We start from the raw sequence: 26,870 nt of genomic DNA on the forward strand, positions 1-26,870 counted from the left end.
CAAGTATGACTGAAGTGAATGAATGAATGAAGACGTGTAACTTTCTTCTTGTTAATTGAATGGTGGAAAACATTTCTTACAATTGATGCAACCAGAAGATAATGTTTCCTCCATTTCTGATAAGCCAGTGGTTCTCAATGCCATCAGGATCATCTGCATAGATTGTTAAAACTCAGATTGCTGGGCCCCACCCCCAGACATTGATGCAGTACATCTGAGATGGTATATTTCTAACCAATTCCCAGGTGATGCTGATGCAGCAGGTTCAGGCACCACATTTTGAGACCTACTGTAATAAGCTATTAATTGTATAAGTATCATAACATAATTATTCCTCAGTCACTTTTGTCCAATTAGCTCTGGTCTGTTTACTCAGGAGGGGATGTTTGATACATTCCAGAGACAGTTTGGACTGTGCCAGTGTGTCAGTAGACTGTGACCAATGAGACCAACCTTCGTGGCTGGCATTGTTTGGAAATTGTTGCTCCCTTGAACCTGTGAGGGAATCTAAAGAAATCCTTTTCCCCTGTTCCTTACCTCCCTGAGGAAGGACAGTAGACTTGGAGGTCAATCACTGTTTAAACTCAATACTCTGTTGTGATAATGCCTTTGGATGGTATACACCACTATTTAAACTCAATACTTTGCTGTGACCATGCCTTGGGATGGTATACAAAGAACTACAGCATTGTACTGACATGGAACCTGTGTGGTCCTAATGCCTAGATTTTTAAAAGAATAAGTTAACAAGAATATAATCTGTGGGACCCAGCACAAAATGAAAATGAGGGGTCTTTCGATAAAGAATGATGATGAATTTCAAGGTGGCAACAGCAGAGGATAAAGCCAAGTGTGAGGCCCTTCTCAGTGTAGAGCCTGTGTGACTGCTCAGGTCGCGTTTCCATGAAGTTGGTCCTGATCTTGGCTGTGGAAGGGTTTCCAGCCATTTCTGGAAGAGAAAGCAAATGCCAGGGAAAGAGACAGGGCGAGGCAGAGGAATTGTACGATGCATGTGGAAATGGTGGAGCAGGAGGCTGGAGTTAGAGCTGACTTTCTAGGCCCTTCTTTCCCTCCACTTTGTTACTGTGCTGCTTTTCCCCCCTCAGAATACAGAGCACTGAAGGGATGGTGTGTCCCTCAGGAGATACGGCCCATGATGGGTTAAGAAAGAATGCCAAAGACACCACCAACCCGCCACCCCTTGCAGAGTGCAGTGAGGAGCCTGAGAAAAGCCAGGTTGGCTGGGAGCAGTAGGTCAGTCACCCCAGGAACCTACCTGAACTTAGAGTGGATGCAGTTCTCCCCTTTTAGTGTATCTTTTTCTTCCGGTGCTTCCTTTAAAAAAATTTGTTTTAATGTTTATTTATTTACTTTGAGAGCAAGAGAGCATGAGAAGGGGAGGGGCAGAAAGAGAGGGGGAGGGAGAATCCCAAGCAGGCTCCGCACTGTCAGTGCAGAACCTAATATGCAGCCCCATCCCACAACCCTGGGATCATGACCTGAGCAAAAATCAAGAGTCAGATGCTTAACCAACAGAGCCACCCAGGTGACCTTTAAATTTTCTTCTAAAATGACATATATTATTTTTCTGTGGAAAATTTTTTTCTTGGAAAAAAACTTGTATTTATTAAAAAAAAATAAAGGAATCCATAGGTTTTCCATTAAGCGTCTACTAGATGGCAAGCTCCTTGGAAGCCAGGATCTGCCCCACACGTCTTGGTGTCCTTGTTCCCAGCACAGCACTAGGCCCACAGACAAAGCGAGGTACAATTATGTTGAAAAACTGAACAGAATTGTTTCTGACATTTGCTCTAAAACTTCAAATGTTCTCCATAGTGTCTAGCACAGTGTCATTGTTTAAATATTTTAAAGGAAGATAGCTAGTTTGAGGCACACATTTGGGTTATGAGCTAAAGTTTTGCCAGCTTTATTATGGAATTTTTCTTGTTATAGTAAATTCCTTTGCTAGAATATGTGTGCACAAAATTTAAGACCATTGAGAAGATTTAATGTGACACAAAGTAGCTGTGTCATCTGTATAGCCAATTTATAAGTCTGGGCCTTCTTTTTCACATTCATTATTTGTCATTTAACTGAGCAATCAATTAATTAACATCCATTTATCGAGTCAGGCTTTGCTAATAAGCACAGGGGATCTTAACACACACAAATAGACATAAGTAGTCATTCTTACCTTATCATCTGGTGATCATGGACATGTAAAGAAATAACAGTGTGGTTATGACGTGTGCCGAAATGGTAGTGGTAGTAAAAGGGCTCTGTGAACCTAGGAGAGGAGCCCCTGCCCTCTGCCTGCAGAGTTGAGATGAATTTCACAGAAAAGGGGCACCTGAGGAGTGTCTCCAGAAGTGGTGGATGGGCTCCCTGGAAATATCCTCAGACTTCTTCTAAGTATGTCAGCCAAAATGGAAGAATCCCTAACGTTCCTTGCAGAGGATTGAAGAGATGGTTTGGGAGCAAGCGCATATTTCCACTGACCCTATTTGTTTCTTTCAGGCACTCAGCTGTTTGCAATTCCGACACATAACTCTTTTGACCACATGGTTCTGTTTGTTGTGGTGAGAAGACTGTCCTTTAATATTTTTATTAAGGAGCATAATTTCTGTCCTCACCACCCTCGTATACTGGTTTCTTCGTTGCTCCTTTTCTTTTTTCAAAGATCCTTGAAAAAGCCCTGTTTTACAGAATGCTCCTGAGGAAGAGCTAATTAGTTTTCTCAGCAAAATTAAAGGTGAATCATCTTTGAAACTCATAGACCTTTATACATTTCTTAATTCTTCAATTTCCAGTAAGAGTCCCCTATCTTCTGATGAAATTTCTTTTGCTGATGGTCATTTGTGATGCAAACAGATTCCTTAACTCTCTCTACAGAGGGTGAAAGAGAATCTGTTTCTAAAGAAACCATATAATACTTAAGACTTTTATGGTTATATTAATTTGGGGAAACATTTTAATGACCCTTTTTAAAAGAAAAAGGGTATAATAAAGTTTCATCCCTCCAATTCTTCATAGTCTGAGGACTTGTTAAAAAGGGAGGTTCCTTAAGGCAGTTTTGACCTTGAACAGCAATTCTGCGTTCTCAAAATTGCTACAATGGAACTTTGGAAGTTTTGTGGGAATGAGGACAGTAACTTCTTAGAACCTGTCACTTCAGTTTTATTCCCTCAATGTTGTTTTGAATAATGGGAATGGGGGGCATGGATAGGTGGGGAACATACCATGTATGGGTTCTTTTTGTTTGATTTTATAGTGTAATACACACGAGTGTTTCATAAGGATATTTTGGTGATTGTGTTCATTATCGAAGGAAGCAGGGACTATTGAAGGAAGCATAGAGCTACTGAGTTTTGTGCTTCCCTATTTGGTGCAAAGATGCCTTGCTCTTCATCTCCCAAGTTCTGCTCCAACTTTGGGGGTGGAAGTGGGTTGAAAAAACTCACAGAAATAGGTTTCATGGGAGGCCAACACTCTCAGCCTTCCAGGGAGCTACCATTCTCCCTTCTGCTCCCCATGGTCTTTATGCAACTTAGGCAAAGAATGGTTTTGTCTATTTTATGGCATTGCTCTGTCTCCTCCTTTCCTCATCACTTCCCCCTGAAAAATCTGAAATCCATGAGCAAAAGATACTGCTACCTATACTCAGCAGTTTCAGGAAAGCTGAAAATGTTGAAATATTTGGGTTTCATTCTCTTCCTCTGCATATTTATCCATGGATTTAAAAGCACAGTCCTAAGAGTTATTGAAACAGGGTTTACTTGGTAACTGTCACAACTGCTAGGGCACCAGTGTTCTCTCAGCTGACCTTCCCCCATGTAGCAACTTTCTTTTAAATATTGCTTCCACTGCTAAACTGAAGACAAAATAAAGATGAAGTATGATGACAAATCCCTAAGAAATGTTTCACAATTTGCTCATTCAGAGTAAGGTAGAGTCCGTCGTTCGCTTGAAAAACAAAAACCATCCTCCTCAGCAGAATTTGCTTTTGTTTTTCTCTCTGTAATTTACTGCCTGGTTAGGGTTTAATAACAATATACTCTAGTTCACTGCCACCATAAAACTTGCAGGCAGAGAAGCAGCTACAGTTGAATACGTTCCCACTCTGAGTAAAGAAATGAAATCCCGAAGTTTAATCTTGGTGGCAGTGGAGCTGTGAAATGATAAGACAAATCAAGTTTACCAGACATTTTTGCTGAGATCAGGTTGCTAGATACTCAAGCACTGCAAACCTCCTGGGGGCCTATCTCATTCAGCGCACTCCACTGCTCTCACTTGGTTTAAGTTCTGAACATTTATTTGTGTTGATTGTTAGTATGAAAGTGATGTAATATTGCAAGAATTATGACCAAACCAAATAGTGCTTCCCGAGCTTTTCCAAACAGAAGACACTTTGGAGTACCAGAGGGGTGAAAGCTACAGTGATTTCAACATGGTTCTACTTTCCGGTTTTTTAAGAGAAGCATTTTTCACTGTTGGATTAAAGGGAATGCAGGATGTGATGAGGTGTAGATCACTGAATTGTAGGAGATGCCTGTGTATGTGTCTGTTACAAAATGGGAGTTTTTATGACCTAGGGATAGGTTTATGAATAGGAATGTGAATGCTGGCTGAAGAAATAGCATCTTTTATTAGTTGTCTCCTAGTATTTAAGCTAAAAGATCATCTATGTTCTGGCCCATTTAATTAATATCACACTAATTGGATGTATACTATCTCCTTTCATACTCCTTATCGTGAGGGTTATTTGCAAGGCAGATCTGCTGATGCTTAAAAACCCAAACAAATGGGAAGAATCACAAAAGGATATAAGATAAGGACACTTTGTACCTAGATACTAGAAATTACTAAATGTTGGAGCTAGCAGCTGAGCCCAGACCCTGTTAACCAGAATGTCTAGTCTCAAGTCCCAGCTTTACCACTTAGAACCTCATGATGTGGTCAACTCAGTCTTGTGCCTCAATTTCCCATCTGTAAAGTAATAGTACCCACCTCTTAGGTTTGTTAAGAGGACTAATTCATTTACTGTGTGTAAATCATTAGAGCAATTTGTGGCACATGCTGTTCGTTGCTTTGTTATTATTTGCTATGATCATTTACTCCAAGTTCCTGATGTCTAGTTTAATGCTCTTTTATACGACTGCTGCCCAGAAAAGAACCTAATTTCTAGGTTCAAATGAGCTACATCATGCTGGTAAACACAGAAACTGGAAAAATATGTGTATGTGTGTGCATGTGCATGTGTGTCTCAAATATAGCAGTCTATACTTCAAATCATGCTACAGCAGGGACCTTGAAAGAACTGTTTCTGTCTCCTTCCATTGAGGAAGGCCATCTAGAATATTGTAGGTGCTTCCTAAGTGATGTGTCCTTTAAAGGCCATCACTCTCACTGCCCTCCCCCTGAGTGGCCTTTCATAAAAATGTTGAGCCTCTTCTTTTAGTGGAAGTTTTAAGGTCACCAGTGATGTTGTTAGCAGTTGACAAACCTCAAAGAAACATCTTGGCCCAAGAGCTTTTTCCAGGCTCTGTTTGCACAAGTCATCTGAGTGGGACTTTGGAATTTGCAACTCATCAGTAGTAATAATAGTCCCAAATAACCAGCTCAAGACCAGGAACGTGCCTCCAAAAATTGTACATTTTTAGAAGCGGAACTAGGTTTTCATCACTGACCATAGTCAGCATTGGATTTACTGTTTTAGTTTGCAAGACTCTTGCTCTTTTCTGAAAACAAAAAAGTGCCTTTACCTTACGGGCAAAATGTAAATGTGTGACATGTGCTTTTCCCCAGGCAAGTGACTCACTGCAGATGTAATGACAAGCAATCCTTCAGTTGATAGTAGATCAGTGAACTTGATGTAAAAGTGCAGGAAATGTGCAATGTTAGGAAATTGGATAAGCAAGTTTATCTCTAAAATAAGCCTCAACTTGTTAAAAGTACTACTGCAGCCAAAGTTAATGGCTATCAAAATTTAGAAAGAGTATATTCATAGATCCAATTCATTCCCTCAACATTAGTTTAATGAGCATTTATTACAAGTCTCTGTACTAGGGTTGAGGACACAAAGACAAGGAGATACTGTCCTTGCCCTTGGGGCATTTTGAGTCTTTGGCTGAAACTGATCCTAAATAAATGCTTTCCAAAATGGATCCATAAGTCTAGTGTTAAGGGAGCACAGAAATTTGGAGAAATATTTTCAGAAGATTAAACACTTAGAGTGGGTCTCAAAAGGGAAAAATAAATTTCTGGAGAGAATGGGGGAAGGACATTCCAGAAACAGCCAGAGAGCATGTATAGAGGCAGAGAGAAGGGGTTGCATAGGATGTGCTTGGGGACTTGGCTGGAGGGAACATTTCATTGAAAACTGTAGGGAGAAGTAAAGTTAGTAATAGTAATTGGGTCCAAAGGTACAGAGCTTTGGATACCCTGGTGGGTTTAAAACCCAACCTAAGGCAACATACCATCACACTTTTTTAAGTATGAATGTGATGTGGATAAAGGTCTTTGAAAGCTGACTTGGGAGATAGGCTGGTGTATGGATTAGGATGGGGAAAGTCTGGACAGAGTGGGGGTATGTTGGTCAACTCAGGCTCTGTAACAAAAACCATAGACTGGGTGGTTTAAACAACTTATTTCTCACAGTTCTGGAGGCTGAGGAGTTCAAGATCAAGATACTGGGTGATTTGGTTCTTGGGGAGGGCTCTCTTCCTGGCTTACAAATGTATGCTTTCTCACTGGCTTCATAAGGCTGAGGGGGCTGAAGGAGGAAGGAGGTATATGTGTTGGGGGAGAGAACATTCTAGTCTCTCTACTTCTTAGGAGGACACTAATCCCATCATGACCTCATGTAAACCTAATTACCTCCCAAAGGCCTCACTGCCTAACAGGAACCTAATTTGTAGGTTCAGATGAGCTACGGCATGCTCCCATACTGTCACATTGGGAGTTAAGTCTTCAATACATGAGTTCTGGAGGCACGCAAACATTGAGCACGTAACAGAATTAGAAGGCTCCTTAATGACCAAGACATTAAATAGCAGGGTTAGAATTAAGGTACCTCAGTTTTCTGATCTGTAGAGTGGGGAAATTAATTATACCTACCTCACAAAGAAATTTTGAAAGTTAAATGTCACAGTGTGTATAAAGCAAGAGGAACAATGCTTGCTCTTTAGGAAGACTCCATACATGTCAGTATTTTATTATCTACAATGACGAATAATAGTATTCACTAACTTTTTGAATTGCTTTTTTCACATTGGTTAAATTTGAAACTCTAAGGATCAGGATTTGTATTTAGAGCCATGATATGATTCCCCCCCCACCCCTGCTTCGTTTCAAGTGCTTTGTTATCACAGAATAGTCTTTCTTTTAATTTTTAAAATTAAAAAAGTTAACATATAGTGTAATAATGATTTCAGGAATAGAATTTAGTGATTCATCACTTACGTATAAACCCAATGCTCATCCCAACACGTGCCCTCAATGCTCATCACCCCACAGAATAGTCTTTTTTTTTTTTATAATTATTTTTTAACGTTTATTTATTTTTGAGACAGAGAGAGACAGAGCATGAATGGGGGAGGGTCAGAGAGAGAGAGGGAGACACAGAATCTGAGACAGGCTCCAGGCTCTGAGCTGTCAGCACAGAGCCCGGCGCGGGGCTTGAACTCACGAACCTCGAGATCATGACCTGAGCCGAAGTCGGATGCTTAACTGGCTGAGCCACCCAGGTGCCCCAGAATAGTCTTAATTCATAAAATTTGTTGTTTCTTTTCTAGCTTTCAGTGAATAAGCCCTAAGAATAACAGCCAAAAATTTTTACCAAATGTTTTCCAATTTAATATTTTTATCAGTTTTACATTTATATCATTAAAAAAAAATCAAACTGCATTTTCTTATGGTAAATAGCAGTCCCGTGCCTCTTCCCACCCCACCTTCATCCTCCATCACTTAATCACCTGATTAAGGTGGGGCCTTAAAGTTATTCTTTTCCACTTGTTAAGTCATAATTATTTAGGGGAGGTGTTTTGAGATTATGTAACCCCTCTATCTCTCACAACAAACTCAATTTATTCACTTTTTAAAATCAGTATGGATACCTATTTTCCCATTTATTCAAATGATTCACTAATTATTTTGATACTTAAACTGTTTCTGATTTAGCCAATGGAGTCCTGTTAATGTGGCTTTGTGTTCTTTTGACATGCCCACATCATGTTTTAAACACTTTTGTACTTTTGGGAACAAAAAGACTCATCTTGTTCTTTTCCTGCCCTAGTCCTAAAGTCAATCATTTCCCCAAGGGGCCTGATTTAGTAAAGAATGGTTTGTAGAAATTAAGGTTTGGGTTCTAGGTGATGCTTATTGCTTTTGTCCAGGGTCAGTCTCCCAGCCCCTTTCAGTGGACAAGCACATATAAATGTGTTTACACATATGCACCTGTATTCCTCTATCTACTTAGCTATCATTTATCTATCTTAAAAATTATGAGTCCACTCTATTATCTTCAGTTCCAGTCAAGCCCACAGAGTTCATTCTAGTATTCTCCCTTTCCAATTTGTAACTCTTTCAGGAATGAGAAACCAGGCTCCCATTATCCTTAATATATTCATTTGATCAACCTCTGTGTATGTAACCAACTCTTCATCGCCACTCTTTCCCCCTTCTTCCTGCAGATGCCCTCTTCAGCCCACTGAGGCTCTAACACCCCACAGCCAGGCCTCCATCTCTCCTGATGCCCCCATGGATGCCCTCCTTATCTCTCTGGTGGTCTGTCAGACTGCATCAGCTGCCTCCACCCCCCCAGCTCTAACACCTCGCACCAGCAGCACTACCCACCCTCTGGAGAGCTGGCTTATTTGTCTCACCTAGTAGTTCCTATGCTGAATTGGTCTAGAAGGAAAGGGGAAGAAGCAACACAAACTTCCTGAATTTTCTTAGGGCATTTTGCTGGTGCTATTTCTGGCATCTCCAGTAATGAGATTTCAGTGAAGTTGACTGCTCAGAACAATTTAGCACAGCCAGACATGTGGCCAAGCTGCAGGCTGCTTTCAGACATGAGTTCTTTCTTTATAGCAGTCTCTCATTCTCTTCCTGTCCGTTAGCATGACAGGAAACCAAGCAGTGGGTAATGGGATAGGTCCTCATTTTACTTCTAATGAGCATTAAGTTAGTGGTAATGACTAAGAAGAGGGTTACTTAACTAACAGTCTCAGATCTTGTTCTAAAGTTTCTTTGTATCTGGCTACACATCTGTATCAAATTCACTTAGGTATGGGATTGGAATTTGGCTTACTGAGTTTTGCTGGTCCACCTACCTTAGCTTTATTCTCACTGGTTCTAGAGTGTGGTACAGAAATATGTCATTTCTGCAAAAGAATTAATATATAATATAATATAATATAATATAATATAATATAATATAATATAATATTAGAGTGGGACATTTGGGACTTTATACATGCTGTTGTCATTTTCTTCTGTTGTCAAGGAAATCCCACCCACATTGTGCATAGCCCTTTGAACATACAGCTACAATAATATAGGACTTTAGCACCTCTGTTTTGAAGAACCAGTTAGGAGCAATGGGCATATGTTTTCCTTTTTTTCTAGGTAATTGCAGTGGACATTTAGAAGCTTCCATATTTCCTAGGAATGAATTTTGCTGAAACTGGCTTTTTGATGTAAGGAAGGCACTTGCTGTCTTCAGGTTCTGATAGGAACTGTTCTTATAGCCTATCCTGGTTGCCCTCCCAGTGAGGACATCTAAGATACTCTCTGGATTCACTAGCAGTTGTCCTGGTTCCAACAAAGCCTTGCTTTAACTTAGCAGGGAAAACTTACCCTGTTTTTTTCTTTTCCCTGTGTTTTTCTCTTCTGGCTGTTTCTGTGGTCCATCAGAGTGTGAAGAAATATCCTACAATTCCATTAGATGGAACATCTTATATGATAGAGATAAAAACTAGAAGCCTGGATAGAGGTGGTATATCACAGGAATGCTGGAAATGGAATGGGGAGATTTGGGATTTGGTCCTTGCCTCTGTGGCTACTAAGAGCTGTAGAATGTTTGGAAGTTTCTTAAGCAATTTAAGCCACTTAAGGGGATGAGACTAGTTAAGCAGTTTCTTATAGGGCTTCGTAGATACCCAGGTCTATAGATCACTCAGAGCTGACCTACAGCTTTGGTGTAGGTGACAGTTTGGGGGACCTGAGGGTGGGGGGCAGTCACTAAGAAGGATGTGAAGGCAGTTTGTTCCAAGAATCTCCACTGTCTTTCATGCAGAGCAGTAACTCTACTTTCATACGTTACAATTTATGTTCTTAGAGGACTTTTTGTTTTGAAAGGCTCTCCTAAAATAAAACAAAATCAAGTCAAATAAAGGCTAAAGGACTCTTGAAGTCCCCTTTAGCACTACATATTTAGTGGTTTCCTATGATATTTATGTATCTCACATGCTGGTTCACTTTGTTCTCTGAGATGAGACCAGTCTGTGTCAATCTGGGATAGAAATTCCCTCCACACTTTGATGAAAAGCAGGGTAGCCCTGCAGGATGTGAACTTTCTGTTTGCTAGTGCTTTGTTCACACAGGTATGAAGATGAAAAGAAATGGAAGAAGCAAAGGAAATGTGGTTTTACATGTCACTAGCTCAACTCCGCCTACATTTTCTTTTCTGTTAAAGGAAACTCCCCGATCTTTCTTTCAGAAGGGCTTCAGCAGTGCACAAGGGCCCCACATTTCTTCTGGTGCTTTTCTGAGAGGCAGTGTGGCAGCAACTTAGCAGGGGGCCCAGATGCTGGATTTTCTAGTTTCAGAGCTATCTGATGAGAACAGAAAGGAACAAGTTCCCCACAGTGAGATAGCCAGAAACTTATTTACCCAGTTAATTGTGGGGAGCACCCAGGACTAAGCAAATTTGTTTCAAGGATGTTGGCTTTGGGGTGATGGTGGTTAAGATTTAGTGGTATCTCTCTGGAGAATTATTTGTGTGGTAGAGGTAGGAGAAAGCAAAGATAATAAGAGATGTACAAACAATCAGTATTCTAAAACCTTCAATAATTTATCTAAAATTATTGGGTAGTGATTTTACTAGGGTTAATCATCTACATAAGCTTGTGGTTTTAATTTTTACCAAATAAGGACTCAAAATTTAAGAAATAAACACAAATAAAAACCTACCGTCTACTATTACTATCACTTTATGAAAGAAAGAACAATTTTCCACTCCCATAATAGGAAAGATATAATCTCAGAATAAAGGTGAAATGTATTGATGGAATTATGTTCTACTACACAGATTACCATACTGCTTTACATTTTCATTTTCCATGCCCAGGTGGAAATGTCCAAGCCAGTTATTAGGGGCTGAGCTGTAGATGACCAACTTCTGACTGTGTGACAGAATCATCCCATTGTTACTCCTAAGAGAAATACTTTTCCTTGATTAAAAAAAAAAAAAATGTGGGACAGTAATAAGGTGTCAAGACTTAGTCTTTTTTTTCTTTCTACAGACAATACATAGAGAACTGTATAGCTGTTTATGAGCCAGGTTGATTCTGCTATCTTTTCTCTTCTGTCACAGATGATCATACAACTATCTTGCTGTAAAAGCACCTCACAGTTTCTTCTTAAATGAAACCACACTTCCTTTATATTCTTTTCAGCTCAGTTCTGCTGTTCATGCCGGGGCTAGGGAGATTTTCCATTGCAGGCTTCTTAAAATTCATGATCCTTTTTTTTTTTTTTTTTTTTTAATTTTTTTTTTTCAACGTTTATTTATTTTTGGGACAGAGAGAGACAGAGCATGAACGGGGGAGGGGCAGAGAGAGAGGGAGACACAGAATCGGAAACAGGCTCCAGGCTCTGAGCCATCAGCCCAGAGCACGACATGGGGCTCGAACTCACGGACCGCGAGATCGTGACCTGGCTGAAGTCGGACGCTTAACCGACTGCGCCACCCAGGCGCCCCTCATGATCCTTTTAGGATATGAGCTGGCAGTTCCCCTGAAGATCACCGAGTTCAATGCCACCCTTTACAGATGAGAACACAGAGCCTAAGAGAGTTAGAGTGGTGCCCAGCAGTGACAGAAGAGGGTCAGAACCTAAGTTCTCGAATGTCAGTTTAGCAATGCCTTCCTCATTACAACTTCCTCTTCTGCCTTTACCGCTTTCCATTCAGTTGCCTCTTTTTCCCTAGAAGAGCCCTTCTCCTTCACGTTGCCTTTTCTTGGCTTTGAAGTTGCAGATCTGAAACCGTGTTTAGCTAGGCCTTGGCTTTCCTCCACACTCTGTATCCCTACTGGCTTCTTCTAAACTGCTTTTTATCTAGGGTAGATACTTCCCACTTCTATGCTGAAGCTTGACACCAACCGACCTAGACAACAGTCTTAATCCACCCTTCAAACAAAAATAATTGCTTGAAAATGATTGCTTAAGTCAAAGCTACAGAGTTCATTTTTTCTGCTACACACTATTTGCAGTAACTTTTCAAATTTCTCATTTCCCCCCACGTTTGGAATTTTATCTAGTGGGTAGGGTTTTTGTGAATTTTGTTTTTGAGTCACAATGTTATCTGAGTTTCAGATTCTATTTTCAGCAGTGCTTTCAGCTGAGTTTATAATTGCAAAAATATTCCTACTCTGTATGTATTTACAGCAACAAAATCTGAATGCAAATTGAGAAATTCAATCAATGGCGAGTCATAGACCCCAGTTTCCACCTTTTCTAAACAGTCTGGCAACCTTGCCTCCGGTAGCCAGGATCTCTCTCACGCCTGAGAAAGCAGCTATTTAGCACTTCACCATTTCTCCTGAGCCTCTGACCCCATCATCTTTTTATTTTCTCTCAGAGAAAATAGAATTGGCCACATAGGGGCTTTTTCAACTTACTCTTCAATGAATCTCCCTCGAACACGTGCATCTGCAGTTTTGTCTTCTCTCCTATGTGAAAGCCTGAGAAGATCCTAAACTTCTTCAAAGACAACCTGTTCTAGATATGCTAGCCTGTTCTGCCTCTTCAGTACTCTACTCCTTTGATTATGGCTACTTCTCCATCTGTAGCCTTTCCACTAATCTGTCCTCTTAGTATTTACTCATGATAAAGTACTTCTCAACTTAAAAAGCACAACCACATTCTGACTTCACCTTCATTTATCGTTAAAATTCTTAGAGATCACACCCCAGTTCCACTATGCTACTGCTTTACCCACACTTCAATTCATCGTGCTCTACTTTTTTCTCCCATAGGTCCATTAAAACACTTCTTATTGAATTTTTGGTTGCTAAATCCGATGGACACTTTTCAGTCCTTATTGACTTAAACTTGGTGTGTAATCCTTTTCAGTTGACCAATAAAACCTTATTGGCTTTTGTATCCTTTGGACCCAAAGCCTACGGGGCGTGTTAGAATTCCTGGCACATAAAAGTCTCAGTTTGATGACAAAATTTAAATGGAAAATAGGCAGGAGCCAAGTGGTGAAGGCTTTTAATGCTGAGCTCTGAGGATTCGTTTTGATTACACGAGCAATGGTAATCTAGAAAAGACTGCGCAGGTAAGTAGTAGTATTACATCTCGTGGGAAGTAAACTCTGGGGCAGTTGATGGTTTAGAGCAGTGGTTCGCAAACTGCTCTGTAGACCAGCAGCATCAGCATCACCTGGGAGTTTGTTCGACAAAAATTCATAGGTCCCACCCCTGACCTATTGATTCAGAAGCACTGGAGGTGCAGCCGCGTGATGTTATGTTCCATGAAACTCAGAACCAGCATTTTGGAGAAGAAACAGAGACAGAACAAATGTGAGTTATCAAAGTCCTGAAATAGTCATGAAGGTGTTGTGAAAAGTGGGATACATGGAGAGGTGTATTCAATCACTGGATGAATGCCTTAGGCATTGTTTTGGTAACTGATTTACCTCTAGAGGGCATGCAATCCTAGTGTTGCCTATGAAGTCTCATTCACTCATTCATTCAATAGATGCTTACTGGGCTAAAGGTCATTTAGTATTTCCAGGGAGAACACAGGCAAAGCCCTGAGCTAAAATTATGACCAACACTCTTTCTATTAGATCACCTCTTCCAAGATCCTGGTAGATACAAACCGTAAGCACTTTCAGTAATCAGTGGAGGGCAGTGAGAAATTCTCCAAAGTCACCCCAAGTGCGAACAATGAAAATGTTTAATTAGAAAAGACATCCACATTACCAAAAGGTTTACTTTCTCTTCAAAATTTTCCCATCAGATTCAGCTAACCCAGCAGGCAGACCTTGTGGTCCTGAAGGCTTTCAGTTCACTTTTAGAAACGAATGTTGTTAAGATTTCAGAGCAGAAGAAATTGGACATGGACCCAGTGCATGAAGTGAGTAACTGAGTTCTCAGTTGCAAACCAGAGAAAGCAACCACTTCACTTAGGCTGAAAAGGAACTTATTCAATGGGCAGAGATCACGCAAAAGGCTTGGAAACCAGAAGGAACAAAATGTACAAGATTCATGACCAGATTTACACAGACCAATGGCTACTCAACACCAGATGCCAGGAGCTTACCTGGTGCCCCCACTGGATACTGGATGTAGGATGTTTGTCCTCTTGGGGGACATTGCTGCTCTCAACATGGACCTTTCCTACCCAGTTTCTTTGCTTTGCCAGTCAGAGTGGGGTGTCCCAGATGTAAGAGAGGTTGGGATTAAGTTTTTGCTTCTAGAAGTCAAGGTGGTTTGTGCCATTTGAACACTGGAATGGAATTCAAACGGAGCACGAATGAGAGAGAGAGAGAGAGAGATCCATTGATATAAACTTATGAGTCGTGTAATTTAAGATAGTAATGATCTAAGACATGATCTAGATCAGATACCAAAAGTGAAACCTTTTACTAATACTCAGAATCCAATATATAAATGATATAGAAAGGATATTATTCTGATTGCTGCTCTCCCTCTGTTCTGTCCAACACATGCACACCTACTTGCTAGGCTCTAAATTACCTGCAAAGAATTCCAGGCCCTATCATGACATTTAAAGATGACGGAGAACAAATTTTATAGTTTTAAAATTCCCAAGACGGCTTGGCAACTGGGCAGGAACAAAGGTTGGAAAGGGGCACTAAGCTTGCATTCTACCAACTATTTGCTCTAGCTTGGTGAATTCAGGCTTTGAAAAATTAAGTGATGAATTTCCCTTAACATCACAAAGTAGTTAAAGCTAAAACAAGACAGCAATTTCACTTGTGGTCTCGTGCTCTTTCCAGTACTTTCTCCAAACCAGACTCCATTGATCTTCACTTGCCTCTTCTGGAAAACAAAGTGGTCTTAGACTGTTAGACATTGAAAAGACCTTCAAGGATGATTACTATTCTCTTAGCAACCTGTTAAATGTTTCAGTTCTCAAACATCCCTTGTTTTGTATTCTGCCTCTGATCTTTTTTGTACAACTGTCCTTGTTTCCTAGTTTTAAATTACCACAAAAGCAGGGGCGCCTGGGTGACTCAGTCAGTTGGGTGTCTGACTTTGGCTCGGGTCATGATCTCGCACTCTGTGAATTCAAGCCATGCATCGGGCTCTGTCCTGACGGCTCAGAGGCTGGAGCCTGTTTCAGATTCTGTGTCTCCCTCTCTCTCTGCCTCTCCCCTACTCACGCTCTGTCTCTCTCTCTCTCCTTCAAGAATAAACATTAAAATAAAAAAATTTAAAAATAAATTATCGCAAAAGCATATACATTACTTTAAAAATCATTTGTGGGGAAAAACTGTAATTTGTGAATATTTGGATTAATAATGCTAACCACAATTAATGACCTTGAATACTTTAATTTCTATTTTAATATTATTTTAAAAGCCAATTTAAAAATATTCACAACAGCTTTATTCATATTAATCCCATATTGGAAACAATTAAAATGTCCATTACAGGTGAATGGATAAACAATTTACAATACATTCATACAGTAATAGAATACTGGTCAGAAGAAAAAAAAAGAGGGCACAAATTAGTGATCTTTTTGTTAATATGGAAGAAATTTTTTTTTTAATATATGAAATTTATTGACAAATTGGTTTCCATACAACACCCAGTGCTCATCCCAAAAGGTGCCCTCCTCAATACCCATCACCCACCCTCTCCTCCCTCCCACCCCCCATCAACCCTCAGTTTGTTCTCAGTTTTTAACAGTCTCTTATGCTTTGGCTGTCTCCCACTCTAACCTCTTTTTTTTTTTTTTTCCTTCCCCTCCCCCATGGGTTCCTGTTAAGTTTCTCAGGATCCACATAAGAGTGAAACCATATGGTATCTGTCTTTCTCTGTATGGCTTATTTCACTTAGCATCACACTCTCCAGTTCCATCCACGTTGCTACAAAAGGCCATATTTCATTCTTTCTCATTGCCACGTAGTATTCCATTGTGTATATAAACCACATTTTCTTTATCCATTCATCAGTTGATGGACATTTAGGCTCTTTCCATAATTTGGCTATTGTTGAGAGTGCTGCTATGAACATTGGGGTACAAGTGGCCCTATGATTCAGTGCTCCTGTATCCCTTGGATAAATTCCTAGCAGTGCTATTGCTGGGTCATAGGGTAGGTCTATTTTTAATTTTCTGAGGAACCTCCACACTGCTTTCCAGAGCGGCTGCACCACTTTGCATTCCCACCAACAGTGCAAGAGGGTTCCCGTTTCTCCACATCCTCTCCAGCATCTATAGTCTCCTGATTTGTTCATTTTGGCCACTCTGACTGGTGTGAGGTGATACCTGAGTGTGGTTTTGATTTGTATTTCCCTGATAAGGAGCGACGCTGAACATCTTTTCATGTGCCTGTTGGCCATCCGGATGTCTTCTTTAGAAAAGTGTCTATTCATGTTTTCTGCCCATTTCTTCACTGGGTTATTTGTTTTTTGGGTGTGGAGTTTGGTGAGCTCTTTATAGATTTTGGATCCTAGCCCTTTGTCCGATATGTCATTTGCGAATATCTTTTCCCATTCCGTTGGTTGCCTTTTAGTTTTGTTGGTTGTTTCCTTTGCTGTGCAGAAGCTTTTTATCTTCATAAGGTCCCAGTAATTCACTTTTGCTTTTAATTCCCTTGCCTTTGGGAATGTGTCGAGTAAGAGATTGCTACGGCTGAGGTCAGAGAGGTCTTTTCCTGCTTTCTCCTCTAAGGTTTTGATGGTTTCCTGTCTCACATTTAGGTCCTTTATCCATTTTGAGTTTATTTTTGTGAATGGTGTGAGAAAGTGGTCTAGTTTCCACCTTCTGCATGTTGCTGTCCAGTTCTCCCAGCACCATTTGTTAAAGAGGCTGTCTTTTTTCCATTGGATGTTCTTTCCTGCTTTGTCAAAGATGAGTTGGCCATACGTTTGTGGGTCTAGTTCTGGGGTTTCTATTCTATTCCATTGGTCTGTGTGTCTGTTTTGGTGCCAATACCATGCTGTCTTGATGATGACAGCTTTGTAGTAGAGGCTAAAGTCTGGGATTGTGATGCCTCCTGCTTTGGTCTTCTTCTTCAAAATTCCTTTGGCTATTCGGGGCCTTTTGTGGTTCCATATGAATTTTAGGATTGCTTGTTCTAGTTTCGAGAAGAATGCTGGTGCAATTTTGATTGGGATTGCATTGAATGTGTAGATAGCTTTGGGTAGTATTGACATTTTGACAATATTTATTCTTCCAATCCATGAGCAGGGAATGTCTTTCCATTTCTTTAAATCTTCTTCAATTTCCTTCATAAGCTTTCTATAGTTTTCAGCATACAGATCCTTTACATCTTTGGTTAGATTTATTCCTAGGTATTTTATGCTTCTTGGTGCAATTGTGAATGGGATCAGTTTCTTTATTTGTCTTTCTGTTGCTTCATTGTTAGTGTATAAGAATTCAACTGATTTCTGTACATTGATTTTGTATCCTGCAACTTTGCTGAATTCCTGTATCAGTTCTAGCAGACTTTTGGTGGAGTCTATCGGATTTTCCATGTATAATATCATGTCATCTGCAAAAAGCGAAAGCTTGATTTCATCTTTGCCAATTTTGATGCCTTTGATTTCCTTTTGTTGTCTGATTGCTGATGCTAGAACTTCCAGCACTATGTTAAACAGCAGCGGTGAGAGTGGGCATCCTTGTCGTGTTCCTGATCTCAGGGAAAAAGCTCTCAGTTTTTCCCCGTTGAGGATGATGTTAGCTGTGGGCTTTTCATAAATGGCTTTTATGATCTTTAAGTATGTTCCTTCTATCCCGACTTTCTCAAGGGTTTTTATTAAGAAAGGGTGCTGGATTTTTTCGAAGGCCTTTTCTGCATCGATTGACAGGATCATATGGTTCTTCTCTTTTTTTTTGTTAATGTGATGTATCACGTTGATTGATTTGCGAATGTTGAACCAGCCCTGCATCCCAGGAATGAATCCCACTTGATCATGGTGAATAATTCTTTTTATATGCCGTTGAATTCGATTTGCTAGTATCTTATTGAGAATTTTTGCATCCATATTCATCAGGGATATTGGCCTGTAGTTCTCTGTTTTTACTGGGTCTCTGTCTGGTTTAGGAATCAAAGTAATACTGGCTTCATAGAATGAGTCTGGAAGTTTTCCTTCCCTTTCTATTTCTTGGAATAGCTTGAGAAGGATAGGTATTATCTCTGCTTTAAACATCTGGTAGAACTCCCCTGGGAAGCCATCTGGTCCTGGACTCTTATTTGTTGGGAGATTTTTTTTTTTTTTCCTTAAAAATTTTTTTTTTTTAATGTTTATTTATTTTTGAGACACAGAGAGACAGAGCATGAACGGGGGAGGGGCAGAGAGAGAGGGAGACACAGAATCGGAAGCAGGCTCCAGGCTCTGAGCCATCAGCCCAGAGCCCGACGCGGGGCTCGAACTCACAGGCTGTGAGATCGTGACCTGAGCCGAATTCGGACGCTTAGCCAACTGAGCCACCCAGGCGCCCCTGTTGGGAGATTTTTGATAACCGATTCAATTTCTTCGCTGGTTATGGGTCTGTTCAAGCTTTCTATTTCCTCCTGATTGAGTTTTGGAAGAGTGTGGGTGTTCAGGAATTTGTCCATTTCTTCCAGGTTGTCCAATTTGTTGGCATATAATTGTTCATAGTATTCCCTGATAATTGTTTGTATCTCTGAGGGATTGGTTGTAATAATTCCATTTTATTTAATGATTTTATCTATTTGGGTCATCTCCCTTTTCTTTTTGAGAAGCCTGGCTAGAGGTTTGTCAATTTTGTTTATTTTTTCAAAAAACCAACTCTTGGTTTCGTTGATCTGCTCTACAGTTTTTTTAGATTCTATATTGTTTATTTCTGCTCTGATCTTTATTATTTCTCTTCTTCTGCTGGGTTTAGGCTGCCTTTGCTGTTCTGCTTCTAGTTCCTTTAGGTGTGCTGTTAGATTTTGTATTTGGGATTTTTCTTGTTTCTTGAGATAGGCCTGGATTGCAATGTATTTTCCTCTCAGGACTGCCTAATATGGAAGAAATTTCAAAGCATCCGGTTGCATGAAAAAAGCCAAAGGCAAATGAGTACAGTACATCCTGTGTAACATTTATGTAAAGTCCTAATATAGCCAAATGCAAATTACAGTGATAGAAGTCAGAACAGTGGAGGGGCAATGGGGAGTTAAGACGACTGGAAAGGATCACAAAGGTTGATGGTTACACAGTTGTGTACCTTTGCTAAAACTCAAATACCACTCTTAAAACCTGTGTATTTATTGTATGCAAACTACACTCCAATTTAAAAAGTTGCACAGACACCCAGTAAGCCACAAGAATCTTATTTCCTGTTTCTGGGCTCTTGATACAGAGGGAATATTAACTCTCAAAGAGATTCTCACAAAAAATTAAGATAAATTGCTAGAAGATGATTGTTAAGTATAGACTCCCTAAGCCTGCAAAACAAAACGCTTCATATAGGTCATCCATTTAAGTAAAGAAAAAGAAAGTACACTTAAAAATATCCACTGGGTGGCTCAGTCGGTTAAACCTGACTCTTGATTTTGGCCTAGGTCATGATCTCATGGTTCGATTCATGGGGGATAGAGCCCCGCATTGGGCTCTGCACTGACAGCACGGAGCCTACTTGGGATTTGCTCTCTCTTTCTCTCTCTGCCCCTCCCCTGTTTGCACTCTCTGTCTCTCTCAAAATAAATAAGTATTAAAAAAAAATCCACTGAAGCTAACAGATAACAAAATATTTATTTTATTGTTGTAAAATTAAAAATAGACAAGCATATGCAGTTACAGTTCCAAAGCAGAACAATACAAATATATAAATTATTGCAGTTTTAAAAGAAAAAATAGCCAGTAATGTCTGAAACCCTCTTAAAACCAACTTGTTTTTTGCCAGTAGTTTCATTTTCTTTTCCCAAAGACCCTAGCACAATTTTGTAAAATAAATTTCTAACAGCAAAGATAAGTTCAATGATCGTAGTATATGCTACTTTAAAACAAGGTTAACACACACATACGGACTATAAAAGTAGGGATGGCAGCATTTAAACAGAAGTCACTACTGAATACTTTGTAAAGTGCCTCTTTTGGAGGCAGCAGATGGAAATAAACATTCTACACAAGTTTGAAAAAAGAAACACACATTTGCTAAAATTCCCTTTGCTGTGTGTGCAGCTGAGGAAAGTTCAACTAACAATTTAAGGGGGTGGGGAATACTCATCTTCATGATTTTTTTGTTTTACTTTGGTAAGCTTAAAATTGTGTACTAATTCAGTATTACTAAAATGCATTCGTAGGCTGGACTCTTTTTAAACCAAAAAGAATAGGGAAAAGTAGGTTACAAGCTAGGTGCTAAAAAAAATCTAATGCTAGAGACTTGCTATGATTGGTTCATAGCAAGATGACCAAGTTGCGTAATACGTTAGACTAAATTCTAATAAGGGCAATTAGGAAGGGATGAAGTGAATGGAAATACTGAGATGTAGGACAGACCCTTGTTATTCCACAGTACTAGAGCCCTCCTCCAAGGTACCTTTCCTTGTGCTGGAGCTCTATTACCTTATTATTCTGGTAAATAACCTCTTTCCCATGCTACCACCACAAAACTTAACATGGCAAGAATAACCTTTTGAAGATTTTATCTCTCACTGATTCTCACCACAAATTTCCTCCATAATTATTCCCACCAACCTGAAGTTAATAACACAATTAAAATTAAAATTAAATTTAAAAAATTGTAGAGTACTAAACTTTTTATTAAGTACTTAAAAATACTCAGATATCTTAACTTCAGTATAAGCAATATCTGTCAGTAAATCAGAAAAAAAGAAACACTATTAGACCTTTACACTGTCCCATTTGAAAACTTTTATGTCACAATTTTATGGTCACCAACTGAACCTCCTTCTAAGCGATACAAATAATTTATTCTTTAATAGTTCTTACTTAAATTTAGAGCGTATACATTTTAAATTGAATTTTATAACATTAATACAAAACAAAGTAAAAGCAAAACTGGTAAACATTAACACAAATAGATCCTCAAAAATTAATTTAAAAAATCCTAGCAAAAACTGACAAGTCTCAACAGTGTAAATGCCAAGGTAAAAAATATCTAAACGAGAAAAGAAAGCACTTTAAACCATTTTCAGTGTTAAACAATGTGGTCAGATGAAAACCTCAGGAAATCTCAAGATGCCTGTCAAGACGCCAACAAAATATATTTTGACTATATTTTTGAAATCACTTCCCAACATGAACTTATTATTTTAAAAATAATTCTCAAGTGTATGTAAAAATGGGCACTTTGTGGTGAATTGCGCATAAATTTGAAAAACTAAGAACATTTCATTTCTTTGCTCCAACATTTAAGAATACATAATGGAATGAAACACTATTTTGCTGTCTGTATCACCTAAGTGATGTCCTAAGTGCATACCTTTTTTTTCTTAAAACAAAAAAAGAAAGACTAATTTGGATATTAAATGTTAGGGTCAAAGGCTGATAACCTCAAATTAAAATAGATTTTTACCTTAATTAAAAGTCTGAACAAATTTGAAAACTTTAATCTCTAATGTGAACAATCTCGTGTGGTCAAAATCACTTTGGACTTCAAGTTGATTTTTAAAACTCCATCCAATTTGTCTAAAATTATGAAATCTAACATGAAAAAAACATTAGTTTTATTTCACTCCCCTTAATAATATAAGCTCTGGAAATGTTAGATTGGCGGTCTTCTCCCTTTTGCCATTTTTGAAACTGATGGTATATATGAGATTTTCTTCTAAACTTCCTCAAAAAGTACTAACAACTGTACAGAATAGCCAAGGATGGTAACAATATTTGTAGTATTTCATATTCTCTCAGAACTCAACTCTGTCCCTTCTCCTCCTTTTAGCATATACAGTAACTACATCTTCATTCAATCAAGAAAACTAACAAAGGAATCAAAGTTTACCAAATGGTTGGATAAACTATTGTGCAAAGTCCTTCAAGAAAAATTCTTTCACTACAGTATTCATTCAAATAAAGCACTAATATGAGTACCAGCACCGCAGATTGTTTACAGCACCTTTCCTTTGAAGAGCTTAGGTAGAAATATCTAAATGAAATAAATCAGAATCCTCAGTTAAGACCTTACTTAGTACATGCACAATCCCACCCAATTGTTCCAAACTCATTAGTAAAGCTACATATTTGCCAAAAACAAAGCAAACACTTTTCTTTGGATTAACACTGTTGCATTTAGGACTGCACCATATGGCTCATCCTCTGGAAATAGGCTACTACTGATATCAAATGCAACACATCCCAAACTTTTATGACTGTCCCTAAGTGATCTAAATAGAAGCACAAATGTGTGCAAGCACACTGGCTGGAAACATTCTTGATGAATTATGCCAAAAAAGAGTGAAGTCAAATTAAAAAAATGTGACCTAACAACTAAGCACTTACTAAGGTATTTACTGGCATCATCAGGAAATGTCTTTATTTAACTTGTAAATTTATAAAGATTTTGATATTGCACACGTTCAGTTTAAAGCTTATCAAAACTAAGGCAATGTATCCCCACACTCCCTGGATTTCAAATTCATTTTGGATGCCTCGAAAAACTGAGAGAAATTCAAAGTATTTTTCAAAAGCTCCCTCTGAAAAGCAGTTATGTCAGACTTAAAATGAAATCAATTGAGATATCAATTAATACTCTCAGGCAAATTTAACACGTTAGTATTACAAAAAATTGTTTTCTACTACTGAGGCGTTTCTTTGCTTAGTCAAATACTGTTTGTGTTCAGACTAAACTCTGACCCAAGCCAGAGCAGGCTGCCAAATTTAAAACAGAAGTCATTCATATCTTTATGCACGAAGCCGCCAAGTTAATGGGCTTTTCTGTAGATTCTTTCAAGCAAAGATTTTACCTCATAAATATATTCTAAGCACCAACACAAAACAGAATTTAGAGCCCATTTTAATTCTGTATTGGTTATAGCTTTTACTATATAACACATTGTTATAAAACTTACCTAGCTATCTGAGACGACATACTAGTTCAGAATTCTTTGGAAACATCACAGGCAACTTACAAGAATATCCTTTTAAAATGGGCTTATTTTTTTGAATTAGAGTTTTGTTTTCCTGTGTCAAGCAGTCTTCTCTTCTTTCTCTTTAAGTTCTAAAGTTTAGAAAAACACCTCATAATGCTTTTTTCAGGTCAGTAATATTGACAAGAGAATTTGGACAGTTTAAGGATTTTTGAACCTATATCTGAAGTAGCACACAGAAGAATTTTTAAGTTTTTTTTTAAAGACAGGACAACAATATCGCAGCATATTCAATTTGACAGATGTTACACTGGACTTGGAAGTGAGGCGTGACTTACTCTGTCCAAATTCTAACACATCAAAGTCATTAGAATGGAAGTAATAATGAAATATAACAGGCTTTTACTTTTATGGAGACAAGCTGACATATGAAAACTAGATTAGCATTTTCTTTCTGAACAAACTCAGAACTGCTTTTGTTAGAAAAAAATAATGTACTTTTTTTCTTGGATATTTGCTTTAAAAAGTTATTAATTCATCTTTCCTAAGAGTTATTAGAAGTCAAAACAATTCAACTAGATAGATTTCTACTTCAAAATACATCTATCTTTGGAAAACAATAGTAAAAAGAGTATATTAAGAGAATAAAATGCAGTGATCTGAAATATGAGTGAACGTATTCACACAGGAAAAGTGTAAATATAATATACAGAGGCATTCAAATACACATTTATAAAGAGAATGGAAAGGTACCTAAAATAGCATTTATATATATAAAACTTTCATATTAAAATATTGCTCATAATAAATAAGAGGTGTATCATGAATTCCATTTCCCTCTTAAAAATTATCTTTAGTAGTTCAGACTAATCTAAGGAGTTTAATTTTCTATTGTTTTGACAGGTGAATTGCATTAAAATGTTTAATCAAGTCACACTGTAACAGTAGTCACATGTGGTAAGTTAGGGAGGGCCATTTAGTAATAATGGGAAGAAAGATTCCCCAAATGAACCAAAATGATTAATCCTAGAAGACTAGAGTGTAACGATCTGCTTTATTTGACAAAGATGTTAAATACTGCCTTCAGCTTTGCAAATTTAAGGACCATAAAAAAATGGGACCAATAACTTTCTTCAACTTCTTTAAAGTTATCATGCCTGGCAGACCAGTACATGGTAGGGGCATGAGGGCCAAGGAAGGAAATGTTAAGTCTGGTTTAGTTGTTTATGGGTAGGTGTGACTTTGTTCCTGTTCGCCCCACTTGCAGACATGGTAACTTGGAATAGTTCTTGAGGAGCTGTTCGATGGCAACGTGGCGGACGTGGAGCTCTGAGGCCAAAGAATCTTTTTCTTGCACTTGGTGTGTTAACTCTTCAAAAACTTCTGTAAAGATTTAAAAGGTGGATGAATATATAAATAGGTTCATTTATGACTTATGGGACAGGAAGTGACCATTGATACTCAGGTCTGGAAATACCTCTTAAGAGGTTTTGGATTCAGACTACCTACATTTTTGAATTCTAGTTCCTACACTTTTATAAGTCTCAGGCAAGTGACTAAAACTACACGCTTTAATTTCCTCTTATGTATAATCTTGGTATCAATACTAAGCAATTCACAGGGCTACTGTGAGGATTAAATGAGGTCATACTATAAAGTACATTCCACAGAATAAGCACTTGATAAACAGAAGTTGCTATTACTATTATTATTGTTACTATTTTATTATTCTCAGCTGATGTGTGATTAAGACCACTGGCCATGGAGTTAAGGCAGGGGTTATATAATCCTTAATCTGTTACTAACTGAACGCACGATCTTTGTAAGCAACTTAATGTCTCTGAAGTGTAATTTCCTCACCAAAATGAAAATCAGTTGTTCAAAAAAAAAAAAAGGGAACAACAGGGGAATGTCAACATTAACTGTTATTAGTGTTAGCATTGTATTTGATGATGTTTAAAGAATTACTAGCTATTGTTTTTTTTTTTAGGTGTGATAATGAGGTTGTGATTACCTTTAAAAGAAATTATCTTTTAGAGAAAATCCTGGAGTATTTGTGGACAAAACAATTTGTCTGGGATCTGTGTCAAATAATCCATGCTGGGCATGGGGTGAAAGGAATGGGTATGAGCAGAGATGAGGGGAAATTAGCTATGCTTTTGATAATAGTTGAAGCTGGTGAAGATGGGTCAAGGGGTTCACTAAACTATTCTCACCACTTTTGTGTTTGACATTGTTTATAATTTAAAAAACTCCACAAAACAGGGCTAATACAACTTTAAGGAACTGTTAGGAAGCACACTCATACAGTGTCTGGCATAATAATATGCTAGGAAGAGATATGGGTTTAGTTGTCTCCATTTTTACTTAAAAAAGAAAAACTTATTTCCCCTTTTTTTCATAAAGAAGTCGTTTTCTTAATCTTTTGCTCTGGAAGTTCCAATGGGTTCTAATCCCCTTTCCAAATTTAAATGCAGATAAAGTTAAGAATGTCCTGTCATGAGGGATTTTCTGTATCAAAATTTTCACATGCATAGAACATTGACACTGAGTCTTTACCCTGTATTTCCTGTCGGAGCTTTGCATTCAGTTGCTTTACCTCACCAAGAGTCATCGAATTCACTGAAACATGAAAATATGTGAATTATTACTACAGTAACCTGGAAAAATAAATTGTCTACATCACTAATACAATATTCTATTTAAAAAAATATTCACTTAACTGCCATTATAGTATTCACCCGTCCTCCAGGATTTATTCATTAACTCCTACAGTGTGGAGGATATTTTCAAATTCTAACGACAGCTCACAGCAAGAAACATATTTCACATCACTTCCAGTACACCTCCACCTGAATCAAAAGTTTTGCCAAAGAATACTTGGTAAACTGCTAGAAGCCACTACTCATCAAGCTGATTATGCTTAAGCACTACATAGTTTATGATCCACAGTTGGGAAGACACTAACGTACTGTGGAAATAGTCTGAAAAACTGATCTATCTCGTTATATAACCTTAGATAACTCATGTGTAGAATTTAGAAGTTGCATTAAAGATACACCAATGTCCCTTCTAGTTCTAAAATCACTTGGCTTAAAGTCAATTAGAATTATCTCAGTTTCTGTGAGTTTTTGTGGAAGTAAATGAAAACTGAACGGGTCACTTTTCCCAACTTTAAAATAAGTGCACACATTACCTATGTCCTTTAGTGAAATGTCAGCTTTTTGCTTTTGAAATGCCACCCCCAGTAGATTAATCTTGTAGCGATGAGCAACGCGACAATGTATGTTAGCCAATGGTTGAAGATGTACTTCTAAACTACATGAACTTCAAACTTCCAATTGTTTGTCAATTCCATTTAGTTTAATACATTTAATTTATTAAA

The 26,870-nt window shown here is 38.3% G+C and overlaps 2 protein-coding genes across 11 annotated transcripts in view; one reads left to right on the forward strand and one right to left on the reverse strand.

The window, feature by feature from the left end:
- CHODL (chondrolectin) overlaps nucleotides 1-26,870 on the forward strand; it is a 574,497-nt gene that overhangs the window by 107,327 nt on the left and 440,300 nt on the right. The gene's annotated exons all lie outside the window — the stretch shown is intronic.
- CC2H21orf91 (chromosome C2 C21orf91 homolog) overlaps nucleotides 20,171-26,870 on the reverse strand; it is a 32,589-nt gene continuing 25,889 nt past the window's right edge. For 4 of the 5 annotated variants that reach the window (XM_047875547.1, XM_047875550.1, XM_047875549.1 and 1 more), the window contains exons 4-5: nucleotides 26,045-26,107; nucleotides 20,171-24,868 (exon numbers count right to left, since the gene is read on the reverse strand). In XM_047875547.1, coding sequence (XP_047731503.1) covers nucleotides 24,702-24,868; nucleotides 26,045-26,107 — 230 coding nt within the window. In that variant the 3' untranslated portion in view covers nucleotides 20,171-24,701. The other variant, XM_047875551.1, reaches the window with a different exon arrangement.

This window comes from Prionailurus viverrinus, chromosome C2 (genome assembly GCF_022837055.1).
Source record: "Prionailurus viverrinus isolate Anna chromosome C2, UM_Priviv_1.0, whole genome shotgun sequence".
Lineage (NCBI taxonomy): Eukaryota > Metazoa > Chordata > Mammalia > Carnivora > Felidae > Prionailurus > Prionailurus viverrinus.